General features: G+C 37.5%; 1 protein-coding gene across 1 annotated transcript; it reads right to left on the bottom strand.

Moving 5' to 3' along the window:
• Window positions 1-4,821: 4,821 nt before the first annotated feature.
• LOC104106410 (uncharacterized) lies at window positions 4,822-5,624 on the bottom strand. Its single transcript, XM_009614951.4, has one exon. It carries the CDS (start codon window positions 5,534-5,536, stop codon window positions 5,042-5,044), a length of 495 nt encoding a protein of 164 aa, XP_009613246.1. The 5' UTR covers window positions 5,537-5,624; the 3' UTR covers window positions 4,822-5,041.
• Window positions 5,625-14,327: the final 8,703 nt, after the last annotated feature.

Genomic DNA, 14,327 nt, shown 5'->3' with positions numbered 1-14,327 from the left:
ATTTCACAAATTAAATTTCCAAAATTTTTCTCCAAAAAGTCAAAAAAATTGACTACGGGCCCGCTTGGTTAAAATCCGAGGTTTGGACCAAAATCGTTTTACCCATTCACTCCTGAGCCCGAATATATAATTAGTTTTGAAATCTGATCTCAAATCGAGGTATAAATCTCCAAATTCCTGAAATTCCTATTTTCTACTCTAACCTCTAATTCTACCATGAAAATTCTAGAGTTTAGGTTGAATTCTATTAAAATGAAGTAAAATATTGAAGGAAACGAGTTAAGGAACACTTACCTATGGTTTGGGGAAGAAAATGTCTTTGAAAAATCGCCCTAGGCCTCCTACCCTTTGGAAAACGAGAAGAAAAATAGTTGGAGTCCGAATTAAATGAACTCACTGCCCAACGACCTTCGCACCTACGGTGCTTTGGTCGCACATGCGCATCCGCACGTGCAGACAGGATGTGCGCTTCTACAGAAAAGGGCTGGGCCAACTGGGGCCGCACCTGCGGACATGGTTCCGCTTCTGCGGAGAAAAGTCCGTATCTGCGTAAAAATGAAATTCAGGCCTGGGTCGCACCTGCGGGGCTATTGCTCGCACCTGCGAACTCGCACTTGCGACTAAAGGCTCGCAGGTGCGGGCACACCAGATTTGATGCACCAACAGCCTTGTTGAGGTGTGAACTCAACTCGCGCATCGCCTGAATGGCACCCGAGCCCTCGGGGTTCCAAGCCAAACATGCACGCAAGTCTAAAAACATCATACGGATTTGCTCTTGCGATCAAATCGCTAAATTAACACCTAAAACTACGAATTTAGCACCACATCAAATGAAATTCTCAAGAACACTTTAAAATTTCTATCTTCTCAACTGGACGTACGAATCACGTCAAATCAACTCTCTTTCTCACCAAATTTCACAAACAAGTCTTAAATATCATAATAAACCTGTACCGGGATCCGAAACCAAAAATACAGACCCGATACTAACAATACCAAATATCAATTAATTCTTAAAAATAAATAATTTTCAAACTTTTAATTTTCATCAAAAAATCATAACTCAAGCTAGGGACCTCCGAATTTGATTCCGGGCATACGCCCAGGTCCCATAATTCGATACGGACCTACCGGGACCGTCAAAGCACGGATCCGGACCTGTTTACCAAAAATGTTGACCGAAGTCAACTAAAATCAACATTTAAGGCAAAAATTCTTATTTTCATTAGTTTTCAACATAAAAGCTTTTCCGGAAACCTGCCCGAACTGTGCACGCAAATCGAGGAGGGTAATAATGAGATTTTTAAAGCTTAAGAGTGCAGATTCTAGTTCTAAAATATAAGATGACCTTTTGGGTCATCACATCTCTTTGCCAACGACTTATGTATTAGTCATATTATATATAAAGCTCGCTAAGCTTCACTCCCCTCTTCCTTTCGCCTATTAGGTGAAAAATATAATTGGTTCAATGAAACGTTATTTTTCTTGTAGTTAGCCCTTAATGCCTCGTGGAAAGTGCTCCAGTTCCGATCTGGTAAAGTAAACCTCGCTTTCAGTGGCAGAGCCACATGCACCCAAGGGAGGCGGAGCCACATGCACCCAAGGAGTGACCAACACCTATTCGTCGGAAAATTATATTATTTAGATCGGTAATTTTTAAAAAAATATGTATATATATATATATATATATACTATATAATGATTCCCCTTGACTTCTTGGTGAGTTTGTTTCTTTATATTTTGACTCTCCTTAATAAAAATTCTGGCTCTGCCATTACTCGCTTCATTGTCAAGGACTTTTCTCTTTAATTTTTTCCGCTAATATATCTCCTATTTGATCCTTTTCCACGCAAGTTCGTTCTTACACATAAGAAACGGTCACAAAGGTGGTCAACTAACCACCCTTCGTCGAAAAATTGCATTGTGTATATAGGTAAAATATTACGTTTTAGAGGTATGTAACACATATTGAACACCCTTTGTCGGATTTTTTTTTTTCACTTCTTTCAAATTTGAATACCCTTGGGAAAAAATCCTAGCTTCGCCACTAATAAGAAACACATAATTAACATATTTTATGGAGGAATTTTCGAAGTAAGAAATCAATGAGATTATACTTTGCCTAATTACTATTTATAACTACTATTTAATTATTATTAGCTTGTATCACTTGTATTCGGATGTGCAACAGATACAACATGTGTCAAACCGTAGTGTATTCGTTCGCGCAACGAACATAACTCTCATTGAGAGTTGATGAATTCAAGACTTCCACCTACTAAGCGAATGTTCTAACCAATTGAGCTATAAGAGCTGTTATTTTTTTATTTCAGTTCAAATAATTGATCTCTTGTTTCAGTACTACATGTGAATTTGTATAAAATTCAAATGTAGCTACAAATGATAATTTTCTGAAAGTATAACTATGAATAATAAATACATTGTATGTGTTGCTATGTTACGTAAATCATCCTATATCAAAAGCGGTGTGAACTTCCGCAACTAGTGGTAGATCTAGAGTGTTGTTATTGGGTTCCGGGGAACCCAGTAACTTTTGCATATATATGCACTGTATTTCTATTAAGAAATCCTCTAAATATTTATAAATATATAATTGTGAACTCAGTTATTATTGTATATTAACTTAAAATTACGATAGAAACCCATAAATTTTAAATCCTAGATTCGCCTTCGCCGGCAACTCACACAAAAAATAATGCACAAACTCACTTAAAAACATGCACTTTTCATATTTATCAGATTGCCACATATTATATTTTTGAAGTATGTACAAAACTTTAAAAGTTGTGCGTATATGACCTTTAAAAGTTGAAAACAGCACCACGTCGAAACATTTCAAAAATTGAATCTGGGCCACGCATGCATAGACAGCCTGCATTAAATTCATTGATCAATCCTTTTTAATCTTTACTACTAAAGACTGACATGAAGTTTGAAAAATAAACTCTGAACTTTCTAGTCTCAGTCCTTCTCATTTGGCCAATCAAAAGCTTCCCTCTTCAGTAAATGCTGCCACCAACCTCACGAGAACTATGGTATCTTCTTCCTAATTAAACCGTTCATTAATTCACGTTCTATCCGTGAATATCTTTTAATTTTTATAGCTATTTTTGTGTAATTATATTATCTACTGACACTCAATCATTTATGTTATCCGAACTCTTTAAAAATAAAGCGGTGTGTGTATTAGATCTTCTAAAAATAATGCATTTTGAAGAATTAGATGTGTTATAATATTTTTGAAGAGTTTGAGCGACATAGCTGGTTGCTAAGTTTGATCCATAGCCACGATTTGAAATTAATAACTAATTTTTTGGACTCAGATCCGGACCCAACTAATTATAGATAGTGGCTAAGTCATAAACTCAAAGAAAAAGAAGAGTAAGAATGAACACACTTGGAATTTGAATGAGATTGTTTTTTTTCCCCTTAAGAACAAGACAATATAGGTAAATAAGGTACATAATATTAATTCATAAGTTCTAAAACAAAAAACATGGATGAGAATTGAGGATGTCATTAATATTCTCTTTAGTAGTTTTTTAGCTGACGCCACAAATATAGACAATACCTCGAGTTTATTGCTTCTTGTTTTCTTCTATTCCACCCACCACAAGATGCCATTAACTTCTTTGTGGTAGCTTAGCATCTTCTACATTTGTTTGATGCATAGTTCTATGGTACTGCAACTTAATTATTCCCAAAACTACAGTTCTAAAGAAAACAATTCTTTAGTCATTTTTTGGTATTTGATTATCAAGAAAACAATTCCAGCGAAAGTTATTTTCCTTCTAAATCACTTCATTTTAACATGTAAATGGTAATAAAACTACCTCGTATAGTGCTTGGTTAGTGTCAAATTTTGGTCACTTACAAATGTTAGAATATTTCCTGTCAATTTTACTTAAATACTGCACGTCTCCACCTCTAACGTAGATAGTTGGAGTCAACTTATATGTACCGTCATCAGTGATGTAAAAGATATCAATCACTTCGAATTTAAGCTAGAATTAAACACCTTTTCCCCAAAACAATCGCGTCGACAAATTTACAAAAATTATCATCTCAAATCGAGATCGCAATCCTCTTTGATTGATTTCATACTATTTATACTACATAATTTTTTTAGTAAGATATATATCACCAAATTTTTTTTTAAAATGTATTATCATCTAGCCCGTAGCCTGAAGACTGAAGACGGCATGTTCGAATCATGTATGCCTAATCAGTTGAGGTGTACTTTTGCATATGCGTTAGTGATTGAAGTTTGTAGGTTTGAGATTCTAGTTCGTTTATATGTAGGTTCCAAATTAATAATTTATATATATATATATATAATGAATTTTTTAAGACAAATACATGGTTTAGATTAGAATTATTGGATTCAGCTAAACCCGCAAATCCTATGCTAGCTCCGCCCCTGACTATTTGTAATTTTATACAAACCTTACCCCTGGCTCACAATATAGCTTGGAGTCAACAACAACAACATACCCAGTATAATCTTACATAGTGAGGTAATGGGAGGTTAGTGTGTACGCAAATCTTACTCATACTTTGTGGAGATAGAGAAGTGATTTCCAATAGACCCTCGACAATATAGCTTGGAGTCATATATGATAAATATAAAATACTGGCAATGGATGCATGGCAGCCCGGTGCACAAGCACCCAAATTAAAGAAGTATGACGTTGTTTTGGTTAATATGCAGAAAGGCACCAACAAATGTTTGATATGAAACTAAAAATAAATTACTAATTCACAATCTTCAATTGAAGAAAAATGGTCCTAATATGTAAGTCGTACCAAAATGATCAACCAATATTCTTGGAATCATGATGTCACATAGAAGTACTACATTGTATACGCCATTGAAACTTCAAAATTGAGTTTTAAAACTAGCAACAACAATATTCCAAAAGCAGAAACGTATTATTGCACTGCTGAACTTAATTAACCACCCTATACATATTAGTCATTGGTTTCTAACTACTACAATTAATTAATACTAATATCTATATTAAGCACATGAAATACCAATAGAAGCCGCCGTAAATCGTTCAGAACCCGTTCTTCTAACCAACGACTTAATTTCTGGCGAAAGATTATCATATTCAGGACCTTCGGGAATCGTCGTAAGTGCACCAGATTTATCATAAACAACGTAAAATCCATCTCCAATTGACTGTTTATGTCCCGAAAAGAGCGGACTATTGTTCTGCTTTTGTCTGAACAAGGATTTCAGAAGTTTTTGGAAAGATCTAGAGATTTTTGAACTCTTTTTGGAAATGGGTTGAGTTTGTTGTTGTTGTTGTGAGTTAGAAGATGGAATAAGAATATGACGATCGGGTAAATGAGGCATAGAGAGACTTCTAGAAGCTATGGCTGAATCGAGTTGACGTTCGAATGATTTTAATTCGAATGAGTCGTAGAGTGAACTTCCACAATCCCATATGTGAGTTTTGTTTGATGCTGCCATTTTTTGGGGTGAGTTTTTTTCTGGAGTTTTTGCCATTAGTTGGAGTTATTATTATGGAGAGAATAGAGGAAAGATTTTGAGATTTATATATATGGGAAATTGTGTTGAGGGACTTAGGAGGAAATTTCGGTTTTTATGTTGTGGCGAGTAAGATTTTAACGTGTTGGCTTTGACTAAAACGAGTATGGGGTGGGGTGACTTGGGTTGGTTGGGGGGGGGGGGTAAAAGAAGTTGGAGGGTCTCATATAGTTGAAGGAGCATTAAATAAGATTGAATGAATGATTTTGGGCATTTAAGAAAAAGAAGTCAGATTTCACGGGGTCGGATGAAGATAATAAACATAGGGAAGATCAAGGATTTTAGAAGTTAAAATGAGTTAGATCTATTTAATATGATAAAAATATATTTTAAAATAGTAGTCAAAGTTCACATAATTTACGAAAATAATTTATATCGAATATAAATACTATTAAGAAAAGTGGTCAAAATTCCCTATGCTATACGAGATATTCTTATTTTATCCATTGTTTTACTTGAGTTTATTCATATCTTTATCCCTAGCAAAATATCTTGTATTTGCTTGCATTTGACGTCCAAATTAGAGTACCGTTAGATGAACAGAAAATAAGAGACAATTTACTAATGTCAAAAGTATGAAATATGAATGAATTCAAATATAAGATATGATAAAATTAAGAAGGTATAGTCGAGAGTCGGATTTGGATTTTTTTTCTTATTTACTATTAAAAATTCACTATATATATATATTATAAAATAATAATTACTATAATATTCAAGTTTTTTTAAAACTATTTTTTCATGCGATGTTCTAATATATATTTTATATAATACCACTTTGCTATAATAATCAAAAAGTATTTGGAACAAATAAGATTGTTATAGTAAGGATCTAAACGTACAATGAGTGCAAGAGTTTCTCTTAGGAAAAATTATGTATTTAAAAGAGAGAAAAAGAAGGAAAGAAAAGGGTAAGGCGATTTTTTTCCTTACACAGCCAGGACTTTATTTCTTATAAAGAAAGTAGCACTCTAAAAACATGTATGCCTTTTCTTTTTCCCTAGATCTTGAAGCTATTGGATTTTATGTAGTTTTTCTTTTATAATTCTGACTTTAAGTAAAAGAAAACTATATACTAATAGTATTTTGAATGCATTATATAGCACATTTATATACATCTATTGAAGTATGGACATTTTGACTCGAACCTATTACTTTGTCAAATATCATTTCTAATATGAATAGCAATTGGACTCCTTTTTTTCTTTCCATTTGACTAGTGCTAAAGAAATATTGTTATTCCTTTCCCCTATATATTTTTTCCACGGTTTCGTTGATCTTAAGCTTATCTCACACGTCGAAGGAAACGAAATTATAAAAATAATAGTGTTGAACTTTGATACAAAGGAAAAGATTAATTTAATGTCAAGATAGCCTAATTATTTGATGACGATTGAGACTAAAGGTAATTAACGTGGCACAAGTGCTTGATTTTAAAAAGGCATTACGAAAGACTAATACTACCAAATCTTCATACAACAATAAATTTATCATTTATGTTTACTACCTAATTCCCCTTGGATTAGGAGTTTTTTTACCCCCCCTTGTAATATATCTACGAGTAGCGATTCCTCCGATCCTTTTTACTGTCATTTAATATTTTGATACACTCATTAAATAAGTACTTAATAATTTTGATCGTAAGAGATATTTTACTAAATTATACACATGTAATACATAAATTATGCATATATTATACATTCACCGACTATTTTTAGTTTAAGTGATAGGGTGAGAGGCTATTTGGGTTAATTCTTCGTTATATTACTCCTTCCGTTCAGATATCAAGAATAATTAACTTCTTTTTTTTTAAAATTGCCCTTCGAGTAAAGAGTCTCGGAATGTCTATTATATTTCTAATTAACAAATTAATGAGATAGTAAATGTTAATATGAATATTCATCGTTAATTAATGTTAAAATGTGGATTCCTTAATAATTAATATATGTGAAAATAACCAAAAATTAATTAAAATGGACCGAAGAGAGTAATAATTAATTATTAAATATCTTTTTGGAATACTAATAAGGGTGGAATTTGAAAGAAAAATTAATGTCTCCTTGATTTCTTAAAGTGTAATTTTGGAAGCAATTTTTTTTGGTGATAGATAAAGAAGAGTAGAAAGTATAAGTTTTCAAGGAAAAGTCAAATAGACAAATAGAAAACCACGTTTGGTTTGTATTAGTTCGACTTGTGGCATCTTAGCAGTTATTTTTGTCCCGAAGTTAAATTAAGTGATTTGAACACTTGTAATTATAGCACAGTATACGGTCAAAACCGAGTCTTGCCTTCGTATGACTAATCGAGATGGGAACATGATGGTCCACGGATCATCATTATAATATCGAGCCATGACACGAAGTTAGGTTGTCGAGCTCGAGCCCCAGAGACCGATCGAGATCGAGTGAAGGTCGAGGTCGAGACCCAGAGACCGGTCAAAATTAAGATCGGCCAAGATCGAGATCGAGCCAAGAAACAAAAAAGCCGTTATAGCTGTATTTGGGGAGAGAATCTCGACGGAAATCACGGCTTTAATCATTTATCATGAGATCCTCACTATGTATTTTTAATTATATCCAAAATGAGATTCCCCTACTATATTAAGAGTGGTTATCATTTGTAATAGGGGACATTGATTGATACACACATTCATTCTAAGATACAGAGAAAAGAGAGAAAATACTATCCTTTTTGGTTTTTTATATTTAATCATACTGCTTCTTTCTACTAATCATACTTTCCTCAATTTGGAGGTGATAAAACTTGAAGGCTTAGGCCAACTAGTTCATTCGGTTTGCATCCATTTCTTTTATAACTAATTTCGATAATTATTTACATATCTTTCCCAATTTGTATCAATTTATATCACGTATCCTTAGAACTACGAATAAATTCAACTCTATCTATTTTTCGGGTAAACAGTTTGGCGCCCACCGTGGGGCTAAGGATAATAGTGGTTATTTGGTACGAATCTACGTAAAACGCACTATTTTACACTTGCTCTTGGAAGTATCTTTGATTTCAGGTTAAAAATAACGAACTATCAATTAATGGCCCTACCTATCGACAACGAAGCTGGCCATCAAGATGAGAATAACAACCTGATGCTCGGGGATGAAATGCCACTCGTTGACCCCGTTGGGACTCGGACCGTAGATCCAATTGACGTTAATTCACATGTGGCCATTAAGGCGAACCAACATTCCGACCCCGAAAATAGCATTCATGGCGGAACTCGATCTGCAGTTCGAAAAACCCAAAATGTTGGAGAAGACGGTATCAGCCTGCGCATGATTTTCGAAATGTTGCAAGCTCAATAGGTAGCGATAGCTCAATTGCAGAGCCAAACCCAGGCACCGAGCAGGCCCGAGCCCGGTCCACCCCAAGAAGTCACCCACAGAACGAGGCCAGTTATAGTAAGGTCAAATAAATAAGAATCGGGGACTAACCCCGAAATTATAAAGATGTTCGAGGAACTGACAAAACAGATAGAGTTAGGAGAAAAGATGATTGAAGCAAATGACAAAAAAGTAGAAACTTATAAATCAAGGGTTGATCAAATCCCTAGGGCACCACCAATATTAAAGGGTTTGGATTCCAAAAAGTTCTTACAAAAGCCCTTCCCCCGAGCGCAGCTCCCAAACCGATCCCCAAGAAGTTCTGCATGCCCGAAATTTCTATATATAATAGAACGACCGACCCCAACGAACATGTCACCTCTTACACATGTGCCATTAAAGGGAACGATCTAGAGGACGACGAGATCGAATCCGTATTATTAAAGAAATTTGGGGAAATTCTGTCAAAGGGAGCAATGATATGGTATCATAATTTACCGCCTAACTCTATCAATTATTTTGCCATGTTGTAGATTCTTTTATAAAAGTACACGCCGGAGCCATAAAGGTCGAGACAAGGAAGTCAGACCTTTTCAAGGTAAGGCAAAAAGATAATGAGATGCTAAGAGAGTTCGTATCTCGTTTCCAAATGGAAAGAATGGATCTACCACCGGTCACGGATGATTGGATCGTTCAAGCTTTCACCCAAGGACTGAACGAACGAAGCTCAATGGCTTCAAGGCAGTTGAAGCAGAACTTGATTGAGTATCCGGCTGTTACCTGGGCCAATGTACACAATCGATATCAATCGAAAATTAGAGTCGAGGACGACCAGTTAGGTTCTGGGTCCGTTATTAAAAGGGACACTGACCGAGAACCAAGATCGAACAGGGACCGTTACCGCTTGTATAGCGGAGATCATAGGGGTAGCGAACTAGGACGCAACTCCATACGAGGCGAAAGGAGAAGTGATCGAGGCCAAGGGTCTCGAGGTCTGATGAACAAGAATGGTTTCGACAGGCATACCGGACCTAAGGAAGCACCGCGATTATCAGAGTATAACTTCAACATTGATGCATCTGCCATCGTGTCGGCTATCAGACACATCAAAGATACTAAATGGCCTCGACCTCTGTAGTTCGATCTAGCCCAGAGAAATCCCAATCAAATGTGCAAGTATCATGGCACCCATGGCCACAAAACGGACGATTGCATGCAGTTGAGAGATGAGGTAGCATGGTTATTCAATGAAGGGCACCTTCGAGAGTTTTTAAGTGACCGGGCCAAGAATCATTTCAAAAACAGAGAGTTCAACAGACAAAACGAATAAGAAGAGCCACAACATATTATCCACATAATCATCGAAGGGATCGATGTCCCCCAAGGGCTAGTGCCTAAATGCACTAAGATGTCGATTGTAAGAGAGAAGCAATCTCGAGCTCAGGATTACATACCTAAAGGAACCTTATCCTTTAATGACGAAGACGCAGAAGGAATCATACAGCCCTATAACGATGCACTGGTAATATCTGTACTTATGAATAAAACTCAAGCGAAGCGTGTGTTAATTGATCCAGGTAGTTCGGCCAACATCATTCGATCGAGGGTCGTAGAGCAACTCGGTCTAGAGGACCAGGTCGTGCCTGCAACCCTGGTACTAAACGGATTCAATATGGCATGTGCAACTACTAGGGGCAAGATAGTTTAGCCAGTAAACGTGGTCGGGACCATCCAAGAAATGAATTTTCACATGATCGAGGGCGACATGAGGTATAACGCCCTGTTCGGAAGGCCGTAGATCCACAATATGAGAGCAGTACCCTCGACCCTTCACCAGGTTCTAAAATTCCCAATACCATAGGGAATCAAAACAATCTACGGAGAGCAATCTGCCACAAAGGAAATGTTTGTCGTCGATGAAGTAATTCCGATATCAACAAAGGGATCAAATTCGAAGGAAAAATGGGATACCAAATAACAATCACAAATGTCGGCCTCGACCCAACTAGGGAAGCAGAAGACTGACGAAGATGATAATTATGGGATCCCACGATCCTTCGTGGTCCCCAATGATTCCGACGCTACCAAATCAACGGTCGAAGAACTGGAGCAAATCACACTAATCAAACATCTGTCCGAACGAAAGATATACTTGGGCACGAGGTTAAGTCCCGAGCTCAGGGAAACGCTTATTCAATTTCTTATAGCTAACATGGATTGTTTCGCTTGGTCCCATCTTGACATGACAGGGATCCCACCGGAAATCACCACTCATAAACTAAGCTTGGATCCGAAATTTCACCCGATGAAGCAAAAAAGAAGGCCCCAGTCCGAGGTCAAACATGCCTTCATCAAGGATGAGGTAACCAAACTTCTCAAAATAGGATCCATTTGAGAAGTAAAGTACCCAAAATGGTTAGAAAACGTGGTGGTAGTCCCTAAGAAGGGAAACAAACTTAGAATGTATATAGATCATAAAGACCTAAATAAAGCATGCCCCAAGGATTCTTTTCCTTTGCTTAATATCGATCGTATGATCGATGCCACGACTGGCCACGAGATTCTCAGTTTTCTCGATGCCTACTCTGGGTACAACCAGATACAAATGAACCCGGAGGATCAGGAAAAGACCTCGTTTATCACTAAGTACGGTACCTACTGTTATAACATAATGCCATTTGGTATAAAAAATATTGGTGCAACTTATAAACGCCTAGTAAACCGAATGTTCGAAGATCAAATAGGAAAATCAATGGAAGTTTATATTGATGACATGTTAGTTAAGTCCCTGCGAGCAGAGGACCATTTAAAGCATTTGCAGGAAACTTTCGATATACTGAGGGAATACAATATGAAGCTCAACCCCGAAAATTGTGCATTCGGGGTTGACTCGGGCAAGTTTATTAGTTTTGATGGTGTCCAATCGAGGGATCGAGATCAACCCCGATAAAATCAAAGCTATAGAGGATATCACGGTAGTGGATAATGTAAAGGCCGTGCAGAGGCTAACGGGACAGATAGCCTCTCTAGGGCGATTCATTTTGAGATCCTCAGATAGGAGCCACCGATTTTTCTCACTACTTAAGAAGAAGAGCAACTTTGCATGGACTCCTGAATGCCAACATGCCTTGAAGGAACTAAAACAGTATTTATCAAGCCCGTCGCTGCTTCATACCCCAAAAGTGGACGAACAACTTTACCTGTACTTAGCTGTCTCGAAGATAGCGGTAAGTGGATTCTTGGTATGAGAAGAATAAGGTACACAATTCTTTATTTATTATGTTAGTCGGACCTTAGGCGAGGCCGAAACTAGATATCCACACTTAAAATAATTAGCGCTTGCTTTAATAAGCACCTCTAGGAAACTAAAATCATATTTCCAATGTCATCCGATATGTGTTGTAACAACTTATCCTCTTCGAAATATTTTACAAAAACCCGAGCTTTTGGGTCGATTGGCCAAATAGGCTACAGAAATTAGTGGGTACGATATTGAGTATCGACCCCGAACCGCCATCAAATCTCAAATCCTGGCGGACTTTGTGGCTGATTTTATGCCGACCTTCATACCCGATATTGAACAAGAACTGCTGATAAAATCTAGTACATCCTCCGGAGTTTGGACCCTCTTTACGGACGGTGCTTCAAACACGAAGGGGTCTGGACTTGGCATCGTACTAAAATCACCCACATGTAATATAGTTAGACAGTCTATCAGAACTACAAAGTTAACTAACATTGAGGTCGAGTATGGGGCCATGATTGTAGGTATCAAACTAGCTAGAAGCTTGGGAGCGGAGGTCATAGAGGCTAAGAGTGATTCCCTCCTCGTGGTAAACCAAGTTAGCGGGACTTTTAAAATCCGAGAAGACTGAATGCAGAGGTACTTGGATAAACTATAGGTGACCCTACATCGATTTAAGGAATGTACCTTGCAACATGTACCTCGAGAACAGAACAACGAGGCCGACGCTCTTGCAAATTTAGGTTCATCGGTCGAAGACGACAAACTCAACTCGGGGACTATCGTACAACTCATGAAATCAGTAACCGAAGAAGGTCATGCCGAGATAAACTCCACAAGTTTAACCTGGGATTGGAGAAACAAATACATAGAATACTTAAAGAACGGAAAGCTTCCATCAGATCCTAAGGAATCGAGAGCTCTGCGCACAAAGGCAGCACAGTTCACCTTGTTCGAAGACGGAACGTTGTTTAGAAGGACGTTTGATGGACCATTAGCAATATTTTTAGGACCGGGAGATACCGACTACATCCTACGGGAAATTCACGAGGGCACTTGTGGAAATAATTCTAGTGTCGATTCACTGGTCCTCTAAGTAATCAGAGTAGGGTATTATTGGACCGATATGGGCAAGGATGCAAGGGAGTTCATTCGAAAATGTGATAAATGCCAAAGGTATGCCAAAAGGGAACTACTCCACTCCGTCCTATCCCTATGGCCTTCATAAATTGGGGAATGGACATCGTTGCCCCCCTCCCATCAGCCCCATGTAAGGCTTAGTTTATTTTGTTTATGACTGATCATTTCGCTAAATGGGTTAAAGCACAGACTTTTGAGAAAGTCATAGACTTCATTTGGGACCATATCATATATCAATTCGGGATGCCATCCGAGATTGTATGTGACAATGGAAAATAATTCATCGGCAGCAAAGTAACTAAATTCCTCGAGGATCACAAGATCAAAAGGATCCTATCAACACCTTATCATCCCAGCGGGAACGGACAAGCCGAATCGACCAACAAAACCATCATCCAAAATCTTAAGAAGAGATTGATCGACGCCAAAGGAAAATGTAGAGAAATACTACTCGAGTTCCTATGGGCATATCGCACAACATCGAAATTCAGTACCGGAGCAACACCGTTCTCGTTGGTTTATGGCGCCGAAACTCTGATCCCGATCGAGGTCAAAAAACCTAGCATCAAGTTTCGATATGCAACAGAGGAGTCGAATTACAAGACCATGAATACGAGCCTAGAATTGTTGGACGAAAGACGAGAAGTCGTTCTCGTCTGATTGGTCGCCCAAAAACAACGGATCGAAAGGTACTACAATCGAAGAACCAATCTTCGACATTTTAACATCAAGGACTTGGTGCTGAGAAAAGTCACCCTCAACACCCGAAATTCGAATGAAGGGAAACCGAGTCCGAACTGGGAAGGACAGTATCAGGTTTTCGAAATCATCGGAAAAGGATCCTACAAGTTCGGCATGATAAACGTCAAACAACTACCGAGCAACTGGAACGTATCGTACCTAAAACGATACTACTGTTAAGGTACGATTCCTCCCATTTTCATTTATATTTCAAAACTAACCCTTGCAGGTGTTCGACTAGGAGCAACGATGGATTCTTTAACACGAAGCCTTTAGGTATGAAAGC

Source organism: Nicotiana tomentosiformis, chromosome 8, assembly GCF_000390325.3.
Source record: "Nicotiana tomentosiformis chromosome 8, ASM39032v3, whole genome shotgun sequence".
NCBI lineage: Eukaryota > Viridiplantae > Streptophyta > Magnoliopsida > Solanales > Solanaceae > Nicotiana > Nicotiana tomentosiformis.
Note: the sequence above shows the minus strand (reverse complement) of the source record. Positions and strands in the feature narration are given on the sequence as shown.